Source organism: Atta colombica, unplaced genomic scaffold (assembly GCF_001594045.1).
Source record: "Atta colombica isolate Treedump-2 unplaced genomic scaffold, Acol1.0 scaffold205, whole genome shotgun sequence".
NCBI lineage: Eukaryota > Metazoa > Arthropoda > Insecta > Hymenoptera > Formicidae > Atta > Atta colombica.
The window spans coordinates 2,711,329-2,725,288 of record NW_017259300.1 but is presented as its reverse complement, the minus strand read 5'-3'; the positions used below and the strand labels follow the sequence as shown (position 1 = coordinate 2,725,288).

Sequence of the window (13,960 nt, the reverse complement as noted above, 5' to 3'; positions counted from 1 at the left end):
TTAGATAATATAAATATATAATTGTTTTAGAATTATTAAAAAATATATAAATAGAAAAAATTAAAAGCTTTTGTTAAATAAAAAAATTGATTAAGTTATAAATTTGTAAATGTGGTTACAAGATTACAATCATGATATAATTTAATTACAACAGAGCAGAACTGAGTAATAAGTTCATGTATTAAAATCATTTGTATTAGTGTTAATAATTTTAGATGCTTTAACAGATGTTACAAACTTACTATAAAAATATTCAAGAGCCAGCAATGCAATATTATAGTCAATATATCGAGTATATGCTTATAAAATTGCAGGATACACTCTCCTTGATCTATATGTAAATCAATGATGTAGGAGAATCGGAAAAATATTACATAAATCTTATATTTATTATAGGAAACTATAATAAATATAACATGACTTTACATTGCCCACTAATGTAAATAATCTATCTCATTTCGATGGTTTCCATTCCCCGTTGAAAACGCTTTGGAAACATATTGACATTTATAGCAATTCTAAGCTCGTATTTTTAGCGAATATTCTTTTTACTCTTAGCAATAGTCTGTGATACAATTTTACAGAATGCATATAGAATGCATACAGATCCCTAGCATAATTCATTGGCGCAATACTGACCCAATATATATCCTAAAAAATATATCCTAAATGCATGCTAATGTTTAACCAATATATCGCCAATAAATTGTGTTACTAGAGAGTAAATTCACGAGCAGAGTTTATTGAAAGCGTGCATTCTAAAAACATTTGCAACGCTTTAGAATAAGAATAAAATTAGACTGTTTTCAGATACGTTTTTTTCTTTTAGGAAGGATTTTAATTTTAATTTGATTAACGTAAGCTCTTGTATATTTACTTGCTCTACTGTTAATTTAAAAAAGAATTACTTTAAGGAAGTCTTAAATTTTGTTCAATGAATGTAATGTAAGATCCAATGCAAATTTATTATCAAACCTATGTGATGTGTGCTATTGCATTTAGCTGCGCAGTATTATGAATGATCTGCAAAAAATAGGTGAATTGGCGAAAATTTAACACGAATTAGACTTCGCAATATCTAAAATAAACAATTGAAAAAAAATTATTCTCTTTGTAAAAAAAATAATATTTTTTGATCTTTTTTTTGAGCTTCAAATAAAATATTATTACATATGTACGTATATTATGTATATGTGTGATATAAATTTTTAATTCACCTATTTTTTGCGAAAGGAAAATTTGTATGTACATTGGTCGTAAAATCATACATAAAAATTATAGAGGCTTGACATGCCCCTTATATGTATCTGCTATTATGTTTCTAGAAATTGTAATAATAAGAAAATTTGCATACACCAAACGGTAAACAGTCACAGCACTTGTAGAATAAATCATAATAAAACACATTTTTGACTTACAGTTTGAATTACAGTTTCTTTAGTTTGCATCTTCCAAAGTTTTTCAAATAAACCAATCATTGAAGTTGTTTAAAATATTTCAATTGCAATGTATAATTTTATTAATTTAAAATATTTCAAGAAGCTCCATTTCCGAGATGTGAAAGTAGGTTAATAATAATACTTTTTCCTTTTAGTTTGTAACAATTTATTATTTTACATTGTTTATATCGTCTACATAAATAAAATTCATATAAGCCTAACATTTAAACAAAATATAAATATTTCATAATATACAAATATAATTTTGAAATATAATAGACATCCTCCTTAAAATCATATTTGGCGCCAAATGGCATGACTCAAGCGATAAAAATTGTGAATTATCGCGATTCCTGATTTATCATCTAATATATGTATAGAGTCTGATAGAACCTAAACTCACCTGTGAATTGTTGTTTACAAATGACAAAATTATGAACGATGCACGTGGTGTAGAATGTTTGTGGGGAAATCCCATAAATTATCCACATTGTCCTCATGGTAATTTTTTCATGTTATACACAAAGTTTATTATATTTATATTTAAAAAAATCGGTTCTTTTAGAAACAAATTAACCTTTTTCTGCAGGACCGACATTACTATTTGGAAAATATGTCAAAGAGGGAGTTAAAAAATTTTATGCATGTTCTGCTTGCCGTGACAGAAAGTTATGCAGATTTTATTTAAAATATGGGCAAGAACTGTCAAAATCTCAAAAGCATATGTGGGAGCTGGAAAATAAGAAGTTCGCTCAGCGTTATGTTCATCAAGAATTATATATTCGCTTTAATAAACTTAAGATAGAATCTGTGGCGAACAGGAGTTATTGTCATAATTGTGAAAAATTAATATTCAATTCTGAAAAAGATAAGCATATGGATCATGAGATTACAGAGAATTTAACTGATTATCAGATGCATCATCCAACAGAACTTTTAAGACATTTAGAAAATACGAAGAAGGAAGCGCAATATTTATTTTCTAAGAAATCTACAGAGACTATAATAAATATGCTTTTGAAACTTGGAGCTAAACAGATCCTTTGTATTGGCACACCAAGAATACATGAATATATAATCGAGCATTATACAGATAAAATATCTTCTCTCCTTTTGGATTTTGATGGAAGATTTGTGAGTATTTTAGCAAAAATCATCAATTTATAATATACTTTAATAATTTTTATAAGTATACATATATTTTACTAAATATATTTTTTACATTCTAGCATAACTTTTTTGGACCGCTGGATTATTGTTGGTACAATCTTTTTAATCATCATTTTTTTAACAAAAATGCCATTAATGTTTTCAAAGATTTTCTTACTCAAAATGAAGGAAAGGACACTTACTTAATATGCGATCCTCCGTTTGGTGGCCGTTTGGAACCTATATCATTTACGATAAAAACGATATTTGACCTGCATAAAAAATTAAATAAACATGCTTGTAATGACAATTTTTTCTTGAAAATCATTTTTATATTTCCATATTTTATGGAGCATATAATGAGAGAAAAGAGCAATCCATCTCATGTCATTGGTGGCTTACGAGATTTAAAAATGTCTGATTATAAAGTGGATTATGATAATCATCCCTTATTTATATCAGAAAAACATGGTAGAAAGCAAGGTTCTCCAGTGAGAATTTTCACGAATATACCGTTAAATCTATTAGAACTTCCTTCATCTGATGGATATAAATTTTGTCAAGATTGCGCAAAGTGGGTTTCTAGTGAAAACAAGCATTGTAAGAAGTGTAAAGAATGTACGTCTAAAGATGGTCGAACGTACAAGCACTGCAATATATGTAAACGATGTGTAAAACCTACTTGGAAACATTGCCGAATTTGCAAAAGATGTATGTTAGAGAAACACACATGTGGTTCAATACCGAATATTATAGGAAGATGTTTCAACTGTGATAAATTAGGTAAATGCCAGTGACCACTTCTAAAACTTCCAATTATTGTGCTTCTATTAATATTATATTAATTTATTTATAGGTCATACTAGGAAAGAATGTCCTAATTTGTTTTCTAGGGAAATCACAATTGAGACAAATATAAAGAAACGCAAAGCAGACTATGAATTAAAAACAATTAAGAAAAGTAAAGTTGGACACTCTATGGAAATTATTAAACAAAAAGCCATCCTAGTTGATAAAAAGAAAGTTTTAAAACCAAGAAAAAATAAGAATTAAAAATAAGAATTAAAAAATAAAAAGCCGCTACTAATAAAATAACGAAATTAAAAATGTTTCTATATAATATTATAGTAAGTGTTTAATTTTATGTGAATTTTATTGGTATAAATATTATATATATTTATAGCAAAGAAAGTTAGAACCTAGCTTCTGCAACAATGAATAGAAGTATATCTTATTATACATTTATTCTCACATAGAGATCGGCTTGTTTGATTTCCATAATCTTTAGAGTGCTGCATTTCGAGTGGAAATATTCCCGAATACCCAGAAAGAATTTTAAGTAAGGAGATTCAATATGTATAAATACCCGAGAGAGCCTCTCAGGAGGTACAGTAGTATCTTTTCGATCGTCTGTATATCATCTTGCACAACATCGCTAAAATCTCTTCAGGATGTTAAAGGAACTCATTGTTTTTGCGAGTTTGATTTTTCTGAGTTATGCTTGTTTGATTACGAATTGTCCTCGTGGCGGAAAGAGGAGTGATGTAGCATCTTCTTTGAGAACTGTTATTCGAGAAGTATGTTATATTACATTATATTTTTATCTTTACAGTAAAATTCTTTCGATTTTAATCATCTTGCAAGTAAATTTTATTTTATAAAGACTTTAGCAAATTCTTATATTTACTCAATTAAACATGTCATTAAAAATTAAATAATTAGAATTTATTTATCTTATATATCTCTTCTATTATTTGTTGCTCTTTTCTATTTATAATGATTTTAATAGTTACATTAATTCAAGAATTGTACTTATTTTTATTTGCACTGATAAAATTTTGACGATTTGTATTAAAGAAAATTTAGGAGATGATCAATAGAGAATTTATACTATTATAGAAACAAATTATATTAATCTTAGAAACAAATGTCTGCGTTCCGTTATTTACTGCGAGTAATTGAAAATCTAATTCACGTATAGTTGTATAGATTTTCAGTATTCGCATGAAATTCGAATGAATAACGGAACGGAGCTGTAGCATAATTGTAACAAAATTTCAGAAGAACAAAAAATTTCGAGGTTTAATTTTAATTGATTGACAAAAATTGTTCATATTATTTAATAATTAATTGGATAATTAGAAGATGTTTATCTATGGAAATATATGAAACAAAAAATTACAAAAAAATTTTCTTTATATAATGAAATAAAATATATCTTGATGTTTAAATCTTAAAATTTTTTCTATTTATTTCCTAGTAAAATATTCACATAAATATTATTAATGATAAGTCATAAGTCATAAGTAATTTCATGAGTCATAAGTAAATACACAAAATGTAATTCGTTCATATTTACCATAACATTCTCCTAGTGTCCTTCATGTGGTCCTAATCATCTGGGTCAATGCTTTGGGCCTTATATTTGCTGTGGCCCTAGTATCGGTTGCTTCATAGGAACACCAGAAACATTTCGATGCAGAAAGGAAAGTTTATACACCAGACCCTGCATTGCTGGATACGCAATGTGTCGTGGAAATACAGCAAGATGCGCTTCAAACGGAATTTGTTGCTCGCAAGGTAAATTGAAAAATTCTTGTAAATTGGAAATTTTAATTTCATCTTTTAAAATTTATATTCTTAACACAGCACTCTTAATCGAAGTAAATAAAATTTGCATCAAAAATCCATAACAGAATTGGAATATTATGTAGATATTATAATAGGAAACGTTGTTTATATAATAGATTGATATAATAGATTGATATAACAAATTGATAGCAGTAATTGTAAAATAATTACTTTGCAATTAAAAATTAAAAGTTATCAATCATGTAGTACTGAAAAAACATATATGTATATTAAAATTAAAATTATTTAACACGTTATAAATATATAAGTGAAGTATGTATATGAAAAATATTTTGTTTAGCATTCTGCCATATGGATACATCATGCAAAATTTCCGATGTCGACAATGATCGAAAACTTGATGATAATGTGAATGTAATACTCCCAGGCAACGAAGTCTCTAACGAAATACTTCAATAGTGTAACTAATTTCATATTAATCATTGATATTTAAACATTTTAAACTTTATAAAAATACAATTATGCAGTATCGATAATGAAACAAATAAAAAGAATATGATAGAATAATAAAAAATGCAAATCTATAAATTATGTAGCGTAATTATTTTTAGAACAAAAAACATTTTTTGCTATATTCAATATAATTTAATAATATATCAAGACACATAATATATGTATTTCTCATAAAAAATATAAATTACTTATTTAATTATATAACAAAACAATACAAACTTAATACTGTGATTATAGTGACTATATGAATGAATTTTATTTTGTATTATTAATTATTTTGATACGGTAAAAATTTATCTATATGCATAAATAATATTAACTTTTTATAAAATTACTATACCACACATAATATAAGTATATTTTTGAATTTATTATCAGTATTTATTGTATCTCCATCTTTACTTTCTTTGTAAATAAAATTTCAAAATATAAAATATGCAGTAAAATATTTCACAAAATTATTGTGTGTCTTTAATTATTGTGTGCTCTAATAGTATTTATAAAGACAGATCAATAATAAATCATGATTACTCCAGCACATCTTATTTAAGAAACTGCCACAGACTTCTATATATAGAAGTCTGAAGCTGCTGAACGAATAAAAGCTGGCTTTAATATAAATATTTTAATAAGTTTTGTATAAAAATAAATTTTTTTTCTCTTCTTCCTCTGACTGGAATCCTCAGTATATCCACGGATACATTTATCAAGTGATACATACATTTATCAAGTGATTTGAAAAATCACTTGCAATATTATAGAACTATTAAATAATTTTACAATTTATTTAGAAAATAAACTTCATTACGATTAATTGCGTTCATTTGAGTCGAAGTATTTATTATTTGCATTCAACAAAATTATTATTGCTATTATTATCATTTCTTTTGTGACTATTGCATAAACAATAATTATGGAAATAAATATGGAAACATTCGTGTCATCTTTTGTTGAAATACTGGTGACATATTTTGGAAAGTTATTGAAAGTTATATTTCTCTCTCTTTCTCTCTCTCTCTCTCTCTCTCTCTCTCTCTCTCTCTCTCTCTTTTTATGTGAATAATTATAATTAGGAACTACGTAGCTATATATGTATTGGCGATAAGATTGTCTCTGGATATGAGTCGAGTTTTTTTTCATATGCGCAGATTCATTAGCAAAGTATTAACTTCCAATAAATATAGCTGCATTTAACAAAGAAAACTGCAGCTTTGCAATTGTTGTAAAATTCTTTTAAACGATTGATCTTGCCTTTGGTTCTTTATGGATTTAAATACATAAACTAATCATATTAAATAATTTTACAAAAATTTTACAACAGTTGCTTTCTCTACTGAACGTATAGCCATTAATAGTACTCCTACTGTCTTAAATAATGTAAGATGTTAAACAATTTTAAAAATATACATATATAGATATTTCAATAGAAAGTAATAAGTAACTCTCAAAAGATATATTGTAAAAATATTTTAAATATATTGTGTTCTAAAAAAATGTTGCTAATTTAATTTCAGCCCGTTTAATTTCGAGAAATACCGGGATGGCCGAGATGGCTCTCTCAAGTTTCTCTCCGATAATAGTGTAGAGAAAAACCTAAACGGTTGAGAATAGATACCTGTGTTTGAAATGAATGAAACTCATTTATTGACGCTTCTATATATACAAAGTGTGCACATACAATTATATAATCATGGATATTTTTGGCGATCTATTAATAACAGCCACAGTCTTTCTCTATGGATTATTGAGAGGCCCTCCATCATTTTCGTCGATTATAATCAACCTTTTTTTGACTTCAGCGAGCTGACATTATTTGTCATTATTTTGTCAAATGATAACAGCTTGCTATCTAGGAATTCTTTATTCTTTTTCTTTTTTTTACTTTTACTACAACATAAATACTGTATAAAAAAATACTGTATAAAAAAATTATAAAATATTACATTTATTGGTTTGGCAAGAAAGTAATTGCGTTTTTTTAAAAGGTATCTATCAGTAAAATCAGTAAATTACTTTCTTACCAATCAATATAAATATATCTTGATAGAGTGAAGTTTCAGAGATTTAAGAGATTTAAGAATTTCTTTTTTAAATTGCGATACGACAATTTTTAACGGAATTGTAAGCAATTAAAGTCAAAATGTTCCTTTTATTTAATCCGCGATAACTGAGTAACCAAAAATCGTAGGAATATTAAGAAATTTTGTAGGGAAAGTATCAAGTTTTCACGACAGGTAGTCGAAAATTTTCTCAAATTTGTTTTGGGCACGTTACAAACCCATAAAATGAGAAGAAAATTTTCCGTCTTTTTCAGTTCGTAGTTTTTGGTATGTAAAAAAAAAACCAAACTCATATAAACTTAAAAAATGTAATAAGCTTTTAAAAGTAGAGATTTCAAGCTTTAAAACGATTTTTTAAAATTTAAATTTTATTCATTATTGATGAAGATATTGTGTATATAACTTTGAGCTTAAAAAACGCAATTACTTTCTTGCCAATATAAATTATTTATATACATTTTTCATAGATAATGTAGCAAAAACAAGTTAGCTTCCCATACAGCAAAAATTGATCCTAGATACATCCTACAGATGTATGTCAAGGGATTTTCAAATATTCAGAGTACATATTTGAAAAAACTTAAGAGGTATTTAAGATGTACTGAGGATGTTTATATATTCGCTTTACATAGGACATCGTCGTTTAAATATCATTATAGATATCATTAAGATGTTTCTGGATGACCAAATTTCATCCTGTTTTTAATTCGGATTCCAGTGGACGTCCTAAAATATCTTTTAGGGTGTTAAAAAATCTAATAGAAAAATACTATTGAGCACTAACTGTGAATATTGTGCAGTATTTTTTACAAGGGTATATGCGCGTCTCGACACAAAAACAGGAAATGAATATGCGTCACAAAAACTATGAATAACTCTATTTAAAAAAACTTTCAAAGGCCCCATGACAGTCCATGAGAGTAGGGTCACTTGCGAAAAAATGCGCAGATATGGCTGCGCAGCTTTTGTTTTGAGTCGGATCCAATATGAAATGCAAGACGATAGTAATGTATATGTAATGACAGTATGCTTGTGTAATGTATGTATATGAGACAGTAATGTAAATGTAAATAAAGGATACGGTCAACATGATGCTGCAAACGCTTTGAAGCGTTTTTTAATTGGTCAGTTTATAAAATTCTTTCTTCTAATTGGTCCATCACAAACGCTTCAAAGCATTTGTAGCGAAACTTTGACCACAGCTTAATAAAATAATGTAAATTAACATGGCGAATGCTCATGATTAGTGATACGATCAAAGGTGCACGAAGTCCCTAGTTATACTGTAGTTCAGTGTGTCAATGTGGGATATTTATGTATACATTTAAAAACAATTAAATTGCAAAGATATATCTCTATAATATACATAAAATATATAATAATATACATAAAATACGTAAATGCATATGACATATATCCCAGCAAAGAGAATGGATTGAAATGAATGGAAATGGATTCAGATTTTCAGAAATATTGATTCACGAATGATAAAATGAATGTTTTTCAATTTTGAATGCATTTTTATTCATTTATTGGAATTGCTTGGAGCATATCTCTATGCTCCTTTCAATCTAAAAATAATATTAGCTTTTTTTGTGCACACAAACATAATTATGAATACTGTTCAATTCAAAATTTTGAATAGGAAATGCAGTTTTTCAATTCAATTGCATCCAATTGAATCTAATTGAATCCAATTAAATCCAAAAAAAGTATTCGCTATTTAAAGTACGCATTCGGATAGAAAAAAATTTCAATCCATTCTTGTTTGCTGGGATGTACGTCGAAAGTTGGAAAATGCATTTATTAATATAGTAATGATCAAAATTTTTTCGGATCAAAATAGAATATTTTAGAGACGTTTTAAATTTGTATAATGATAATTACAAATGTCCTGAATTAATTATATGGACGATTTAATGTTTTGGATCAGAATGGGATCAATCTGATCAAATTATAATAGGATATCTTAAGGAAATACATTGCTTTTACCTCCGTCGACTTCAATTGACGTCCTCTTTTTTTTTCACTTCAGCAAATTCACGTCATTTCAAAATAATATTAAAGACATTTGATCAAATGATGTCAGCTTGCTGTTTAAGTTCTTCCTTTTCCCTTTTTTCTTTATTTTTGAAAAAAATATACTATACAAAAAAGTTAAAAAAATATATGTTGCAATCAAATTATTTATATACATTTTATAGATAATTTGTAAAAATAATTAAGTTTGTTTATACATAGAGGCCCTCTAACACTCGCACCCATCCGATCCTTTTTCTTTGCAATACCGTAAAATGGAATAATTTTTGTCCAAAAATCAAGATAAATTTGGTTCAAATTTTGACAACACAGCACGCAAAATTTGTACATAAGATCGAAAGACATCCTATGTAATGTAATCTTATAAGAATTGATCGAATTATTGTCTTAAAGACGGTTTATTGAGAGTTTTATATATATTTTGGATATAATAAAATGATGTATATATATTTTTATAATTTGTCAAAGTTTTTGGGATGATTCGTTCAGCTTAAAGTTCAATCAAAAAGAACAGGCCTTTTGACAGTTTTACGTAAATTACGTAAAACATCGGGATGTTTCCCGGATCCCTTTTAGAATTTCTTTTTGATGTTATACGAAATTTCTCCACGCTGAGTTTAACAGCGGCGCACGTGCCATATTGATTTTTCGGCCAATCAGCGCGAGGAGATCGCACGAGGTTTACCGAAGACGTCGAAGATCACCGATGTGCCTAGCAGACGATTGGGCGCGAAGATTCGAAATCACTGCGAGTCGATTGGGTGCCAGCCCGAAATAACAATTTCTTCCTTCCAGAAGTTTACTCGAAAATGGACTTTCGATATAATCACGCGTATTCAAATTCCGTCGAAATCTCCAATTTTCACCAATTGTCCGCCGCTTGCCCAGCACCGGCTCATCTTGCAAATCCTGCAATTTGAAGATGGCGTCTTCCTGGTCGCTCGTGCGATGGACTTTTTTGGCGAGAGTGAGCAACTCGAATGTCTTGCGACTCGCGACTTTCGTGTTTGCCAAACAATACGTTGGAACTCGGACATTCCACTCGCATCAGCAGCAGCAACAACAGCAGCTGCAGCAAGGACGAATAGTACTCAGTGACGGAGCGAGAAGGCTCCTAACCTGTACCGCATTCGTTGCGGCGACAGGTCTCGGCTATGCCTTGTACAACTGGCAGGATAACATCCGACAAGGAATCAAGAGTCTGATCCTTCCGATTCCTCTCGTTCGTGCCATCTCTTTGTCTGACGGTAACCAGAAAAGGGACAAGTTTAATTTTATAGCAGACGCGGTGGAGATATCTGCACCATCTGTTGTGTACATTGAGATTAGGGATGGCAGTAGGTAAACAATTCATCGATTGACATATATTTTATATATATATATATATATATATGTGTGTGTATGTGTGTGTGTGTGTGTGTGTGTGTGTGTGTGTGTATGTGTGGTGTGTGTGTATATATATATATCGCTCATTTACTACAATATAACTAAAAAGTCATCATTTTTTAGTTATCTGCAAAAAAGCAAAAATATAAAGAAGAAAAGAAAAAATATGTTTTAAATGAGAGAGAATATTTATTTCTTTATAATCAATTATTACACCAAAATTGCATTTTCAAATTATATTACAAAATTTTAATTCAAAATATTCAAACTTATTTCTTGGAAAACTTTGGTTTTTTAGTTACATTGTTACAAATGAGTGATATGATGTTTAGTTTAGATGCTTTTAGTACTTCTATCCTTAATTTTTTAATATATGTATTATTACATACAAATAATTAGTTAGCTCACATTGGCATATTTCCTTATATTATTATATTTATTGGAATTTTATTCTTAGATCTGTTTTTTATTTGTATATTAAACAATATTAGAACTTCTTGCTTTATCCAAATACTAAATATATATCTATTTTACTTTAATCTAAAAGTTATCTAAAAGTATATATATATACTAGTTTAGCTGTAAAAACCTATTTTATTTCTAATAAATGTTAAGGCAGAATGTTGACTATAAACTTAAAACACATAAGTGATCAAATCAAACATAGCTATATCTTTTTAGAATGTATTTATGATAATTGCAATTTATACTAACTCTTTACTTTTTGATTGTATAACAGAATAGACTATTTCTCAGGAAAGCCAGTTCTTACCAGTAATGGATCAGGATTTATCATCAATCAGGATGGCTTAATATTAACAAACGCTCATGTTGTAGCAAATAAGCCTCATACAGCAATGAAAATACAGGTAAGGTTCTCTGAGTTCTTTCCAAGCATTTTATCCCATAAGTAAGACTTTCTAAAAAACAAAGATGTAATAATAAGATGAATCTTTTTGTTGTCTGCCAATGTTAAATAATGATGACCACTTGCGTCTGTTGCTGGAAAATACTATAATATTAGTATTCAGAACATTTTATATATAATTTTTTTAAAGCCTTAAATTTATCATTTCTTAATTTAATTTAATTTTATGTTAGCAATACATTATTATTATTTGAAATTATATTTGCGACTCTTATTCTCCCATATAGGTACGGCTTCACGATGGTAGTACATATTCTGGAACAGTAGAAGACATTGATTTACAAAGTGATCTTGCTACTGTGCGAATAAATAAGGTAATCTTGTTATTCTTTTTTTTTAATATGTAAATGTTAATACTGAAATATTTGTAATTGCTAATTTATATTTAATCGAACAGACCAATCTGCCAGTAATGAAACTTGGTTCTTCGGCTAACCTTAGACCTGGAGAATTTGTGGTGGCTATTGGTGCCCCGTTGATGCTTAGCAACACTATAACAAGCGGAATAGTGAGCAGTGTAAATAGACCAAGTCAAGAACTTGGTATAAATAGCCGAAATATGGGATTAATTCAAACGGATGCTGCAATCACTGTTAGTAACCGTTAGTTTTGGAATAAATATTGAGCATATATATTATATTTCATATGATTAAGTTGCATTTTTTCTAGTTTGGAAATTCAGGTGGGCCATTGGTGAATTTGAATGGAGAGGCGATAGGCATAAACTCAATGAAAGTGACAGCCGGCATTTCATTTGCTATACCCATAGATTATGCGAAAGAATTCTTAAAGAAAGCGGAGTTACGCAAAAAAAATAAAGGTAAATCAAACTGCTAGTTTATTCTATCAATGTGATACACTAAAACTACTGATTATGTTACTTTTATAGACGTTTTACATAAAGATGTACCCAAGAGGAGGTATATGGGCATCACAATGCAAACTCTGACTCCAGAAATCTTAAGTGAGATGCAACAATATTATGAATACATGAATGTTCGGCATGGAGTTCTTATATGGAAAGTAATGGTTGGATCTCCGGCTCATATGTAAGTCGTATAATATAGAAACATTTAATTATTATAATTTATTATGCACTTAAATTATAACTATATAAATTAACTATATAAATTAACTATATAAATTAAACATTATTTATATATAAATTAAACATTTATACTAATTTTGCTAATTAATTTTTTAAAAATAGTTAATATTCACACTTAGTCCTTTAAACCTTTTTAATGAAATTATATTAAGAAAATTGTTTTTTATTCAATTCAAGGATACTTTAATAAGTAATTCATACTTAAAGAGTAATTTTTTCAAAATTTTGACAGTTTTCCAACATATACATTATCTTCTGTGTACTACGATTATATTGATAGAACTAAATAATTTCAATGGATGCTTCAAATTTGATACAATGTACACAGATTCTGTATAGAGGATATATACGTTACAAATGTTTGAAACCAAAATATTTTTTTTTTAAATGAATATCAAGTGATTAACAAAATAGATAAGAGAGAGAAATGAGAAAATAATATTCATATTTTATCAAGATTTAAATTTGGTAACTATATTTATGAAAAATTGAAAAAATTTAATTATTATCTCTGCATTATTGCAGTGCTGGATTGAAGCCTGGAGATATAGTGACGCATGCTAACGGTGAGCCGGTGTTGGATTCGAGCAATATTTATAAAGCCTTAGAACAACCAGGAACGATAAATTTACAAATTTTAAGAAAAGGGCGAACTTTATATATAAAAGTCGAGCCTGAGGATGTGTAGTTGGATTTGTTAAATAAATTTAATTAAATGAAAAAGTCTGCAAAATAGATTAATGAA

The 13,960-nt window shown here is 28.1% G+C and overlaps 3 protein-coding genes across 3 annotated transcripts; all 3 read left to right on the top strand.

The window, feature by feature from the left end:
* Positions 1–1,865: 1,865 nt before the first annotated feature.
* Positions 1,866–3,641, top strand: LOC108687355 (zinc finger CCHC domain-containing protein 4). The gene is made up of 4 exons (XM_018193065.1): positions 1,866–1,940; positions 2,029–2,573; positions 2,669–3,371; positions 3,445–3,641. Exons 1-4 carry the CDS (start codon positions 1,874–1,876, stop codon positions 3,639–3,641), a joined length of 1,512 nt encoding a protein of 503 aa, XP_018048554.1. The 5' UTR covers positions 1,866–1,873.
* A 398-nt stretch (positions 3,642–4,039) lies between these two features.
* LOC108687358 (neurophysin 1-like) lies at positions 4,040–6,151 on the top strand. Its single transcript, XM_018193068.1, has 3 exons — positions 4,040–4,165; positions 4,964–5,168; positions 5,521–6,151. The coding sequence occupies exons 1-3, from the start codon at positions 4,040–4,042 to the stop codon at positions 5,637–5,639; spliced, it is 450 nt and encodes a 149-aa protein (XP_018048557.1). The 3' UTR covers positions 5,640–6,151.
* A 4,564-nt stretch (positions 6,152–10,715) lies between these two features.
* LOC108687336 (serine protease HTRA2, mitochondrial) lies at positions 10,716–13,903 on the top strand. The gene is made up of 7 exons (XM_018193043.1): positions 10,716–11,134; positions 11,919–12,048; positions 12,335–12,421; positions 12,505–12,699; positions 12,777–12,927; positions 12,997–13,156; positions 13,741–13,903. The coding sequence occupies exons 1-7, from the start codon at positions 10,716–10,718 to the stop codon at positions 13,901–13,903; spliced, it is 1,305 nt and encodes a 434-aa protein (XP_018048532.1).
* The last annotated feature ends 57 nt before the right edge of the window (positions 13,904–13,960 follow it).

What these genes read in the sequence shown, in the direction of transcription:
- LOC108687336 (XM_018193043.1), top strand. Translation starts at nt 10,716, where the DNA reads ATGGCGTCTTCCTGGTCGCTCGTGCGATGGACTTTTTTGGCGAGAGTG. An exon ending in AAACGGATGCTGCAATCACT is followed by an intron (nt 12,700 to 12,776) that starts GTTAGTAACCGT and finishes CATTTTTTCTAG; the next exon opens with TTTGGAAATTCAGGTGGGCC. An exon ending in GTTACGCAAAAAAAATAAAG is followed by an intron (nt 12,928 to 12,996) that starts GTAAATCAAACT and finishes TTACTTTTATAG; the next exon opens with ACGTTTTACATAAAGATGTA.
- LOC108687358 (XM_018193068.1), top strand. Translation starts at nt 4,040, where the DNA reads ATGTTAAAGGAACTCATTGTTTTTGCGAGTTTGATTTTTCTGAGTTAT. An exon ending in TGAGAACTGTTATTCGAGAA is followed by an intron (nt 4,166 to 4,963) that starts GTATGTTATATT and finishes ACATTCTCCTAG; the next exon opens with TGTCCTTCATGTGGTCCTAA. An exon ending in CGGAATTTGTTGCTCGCAAG is followed by an intron (nt 5,169 to 5,520) that starts GTAAATTGAAAA and finishes TATTTTGTTTAG; the next exon opens with CATTCTGCCATATGGATACA.
- LOC108687355 (XM_018193065.1), top strand. Translation starts at nt 1,874, where the DNA reads ATGAACGATGCACGTGGTGTAGAATGTTTGTGGGGAAATCCCATAAAT. An exon ending in TGGATTTTGATGGAAGATTT is followed by an intron (nt 2,574 to 2,668) that starts GTGAGTATTTTA and finishes TTTACATTCTAG; the next exon opens with CATAACTTTTTTGGACCGCT. An exon ending in TTTCAACTGTGATAAATTAG is followed by an intron (nt 3,372 to 3,444) that starts GTAAATGCCAGT and finishes ATTTATTTATAG; the next exon opens with GTCATACTAGGAAAGAATGT.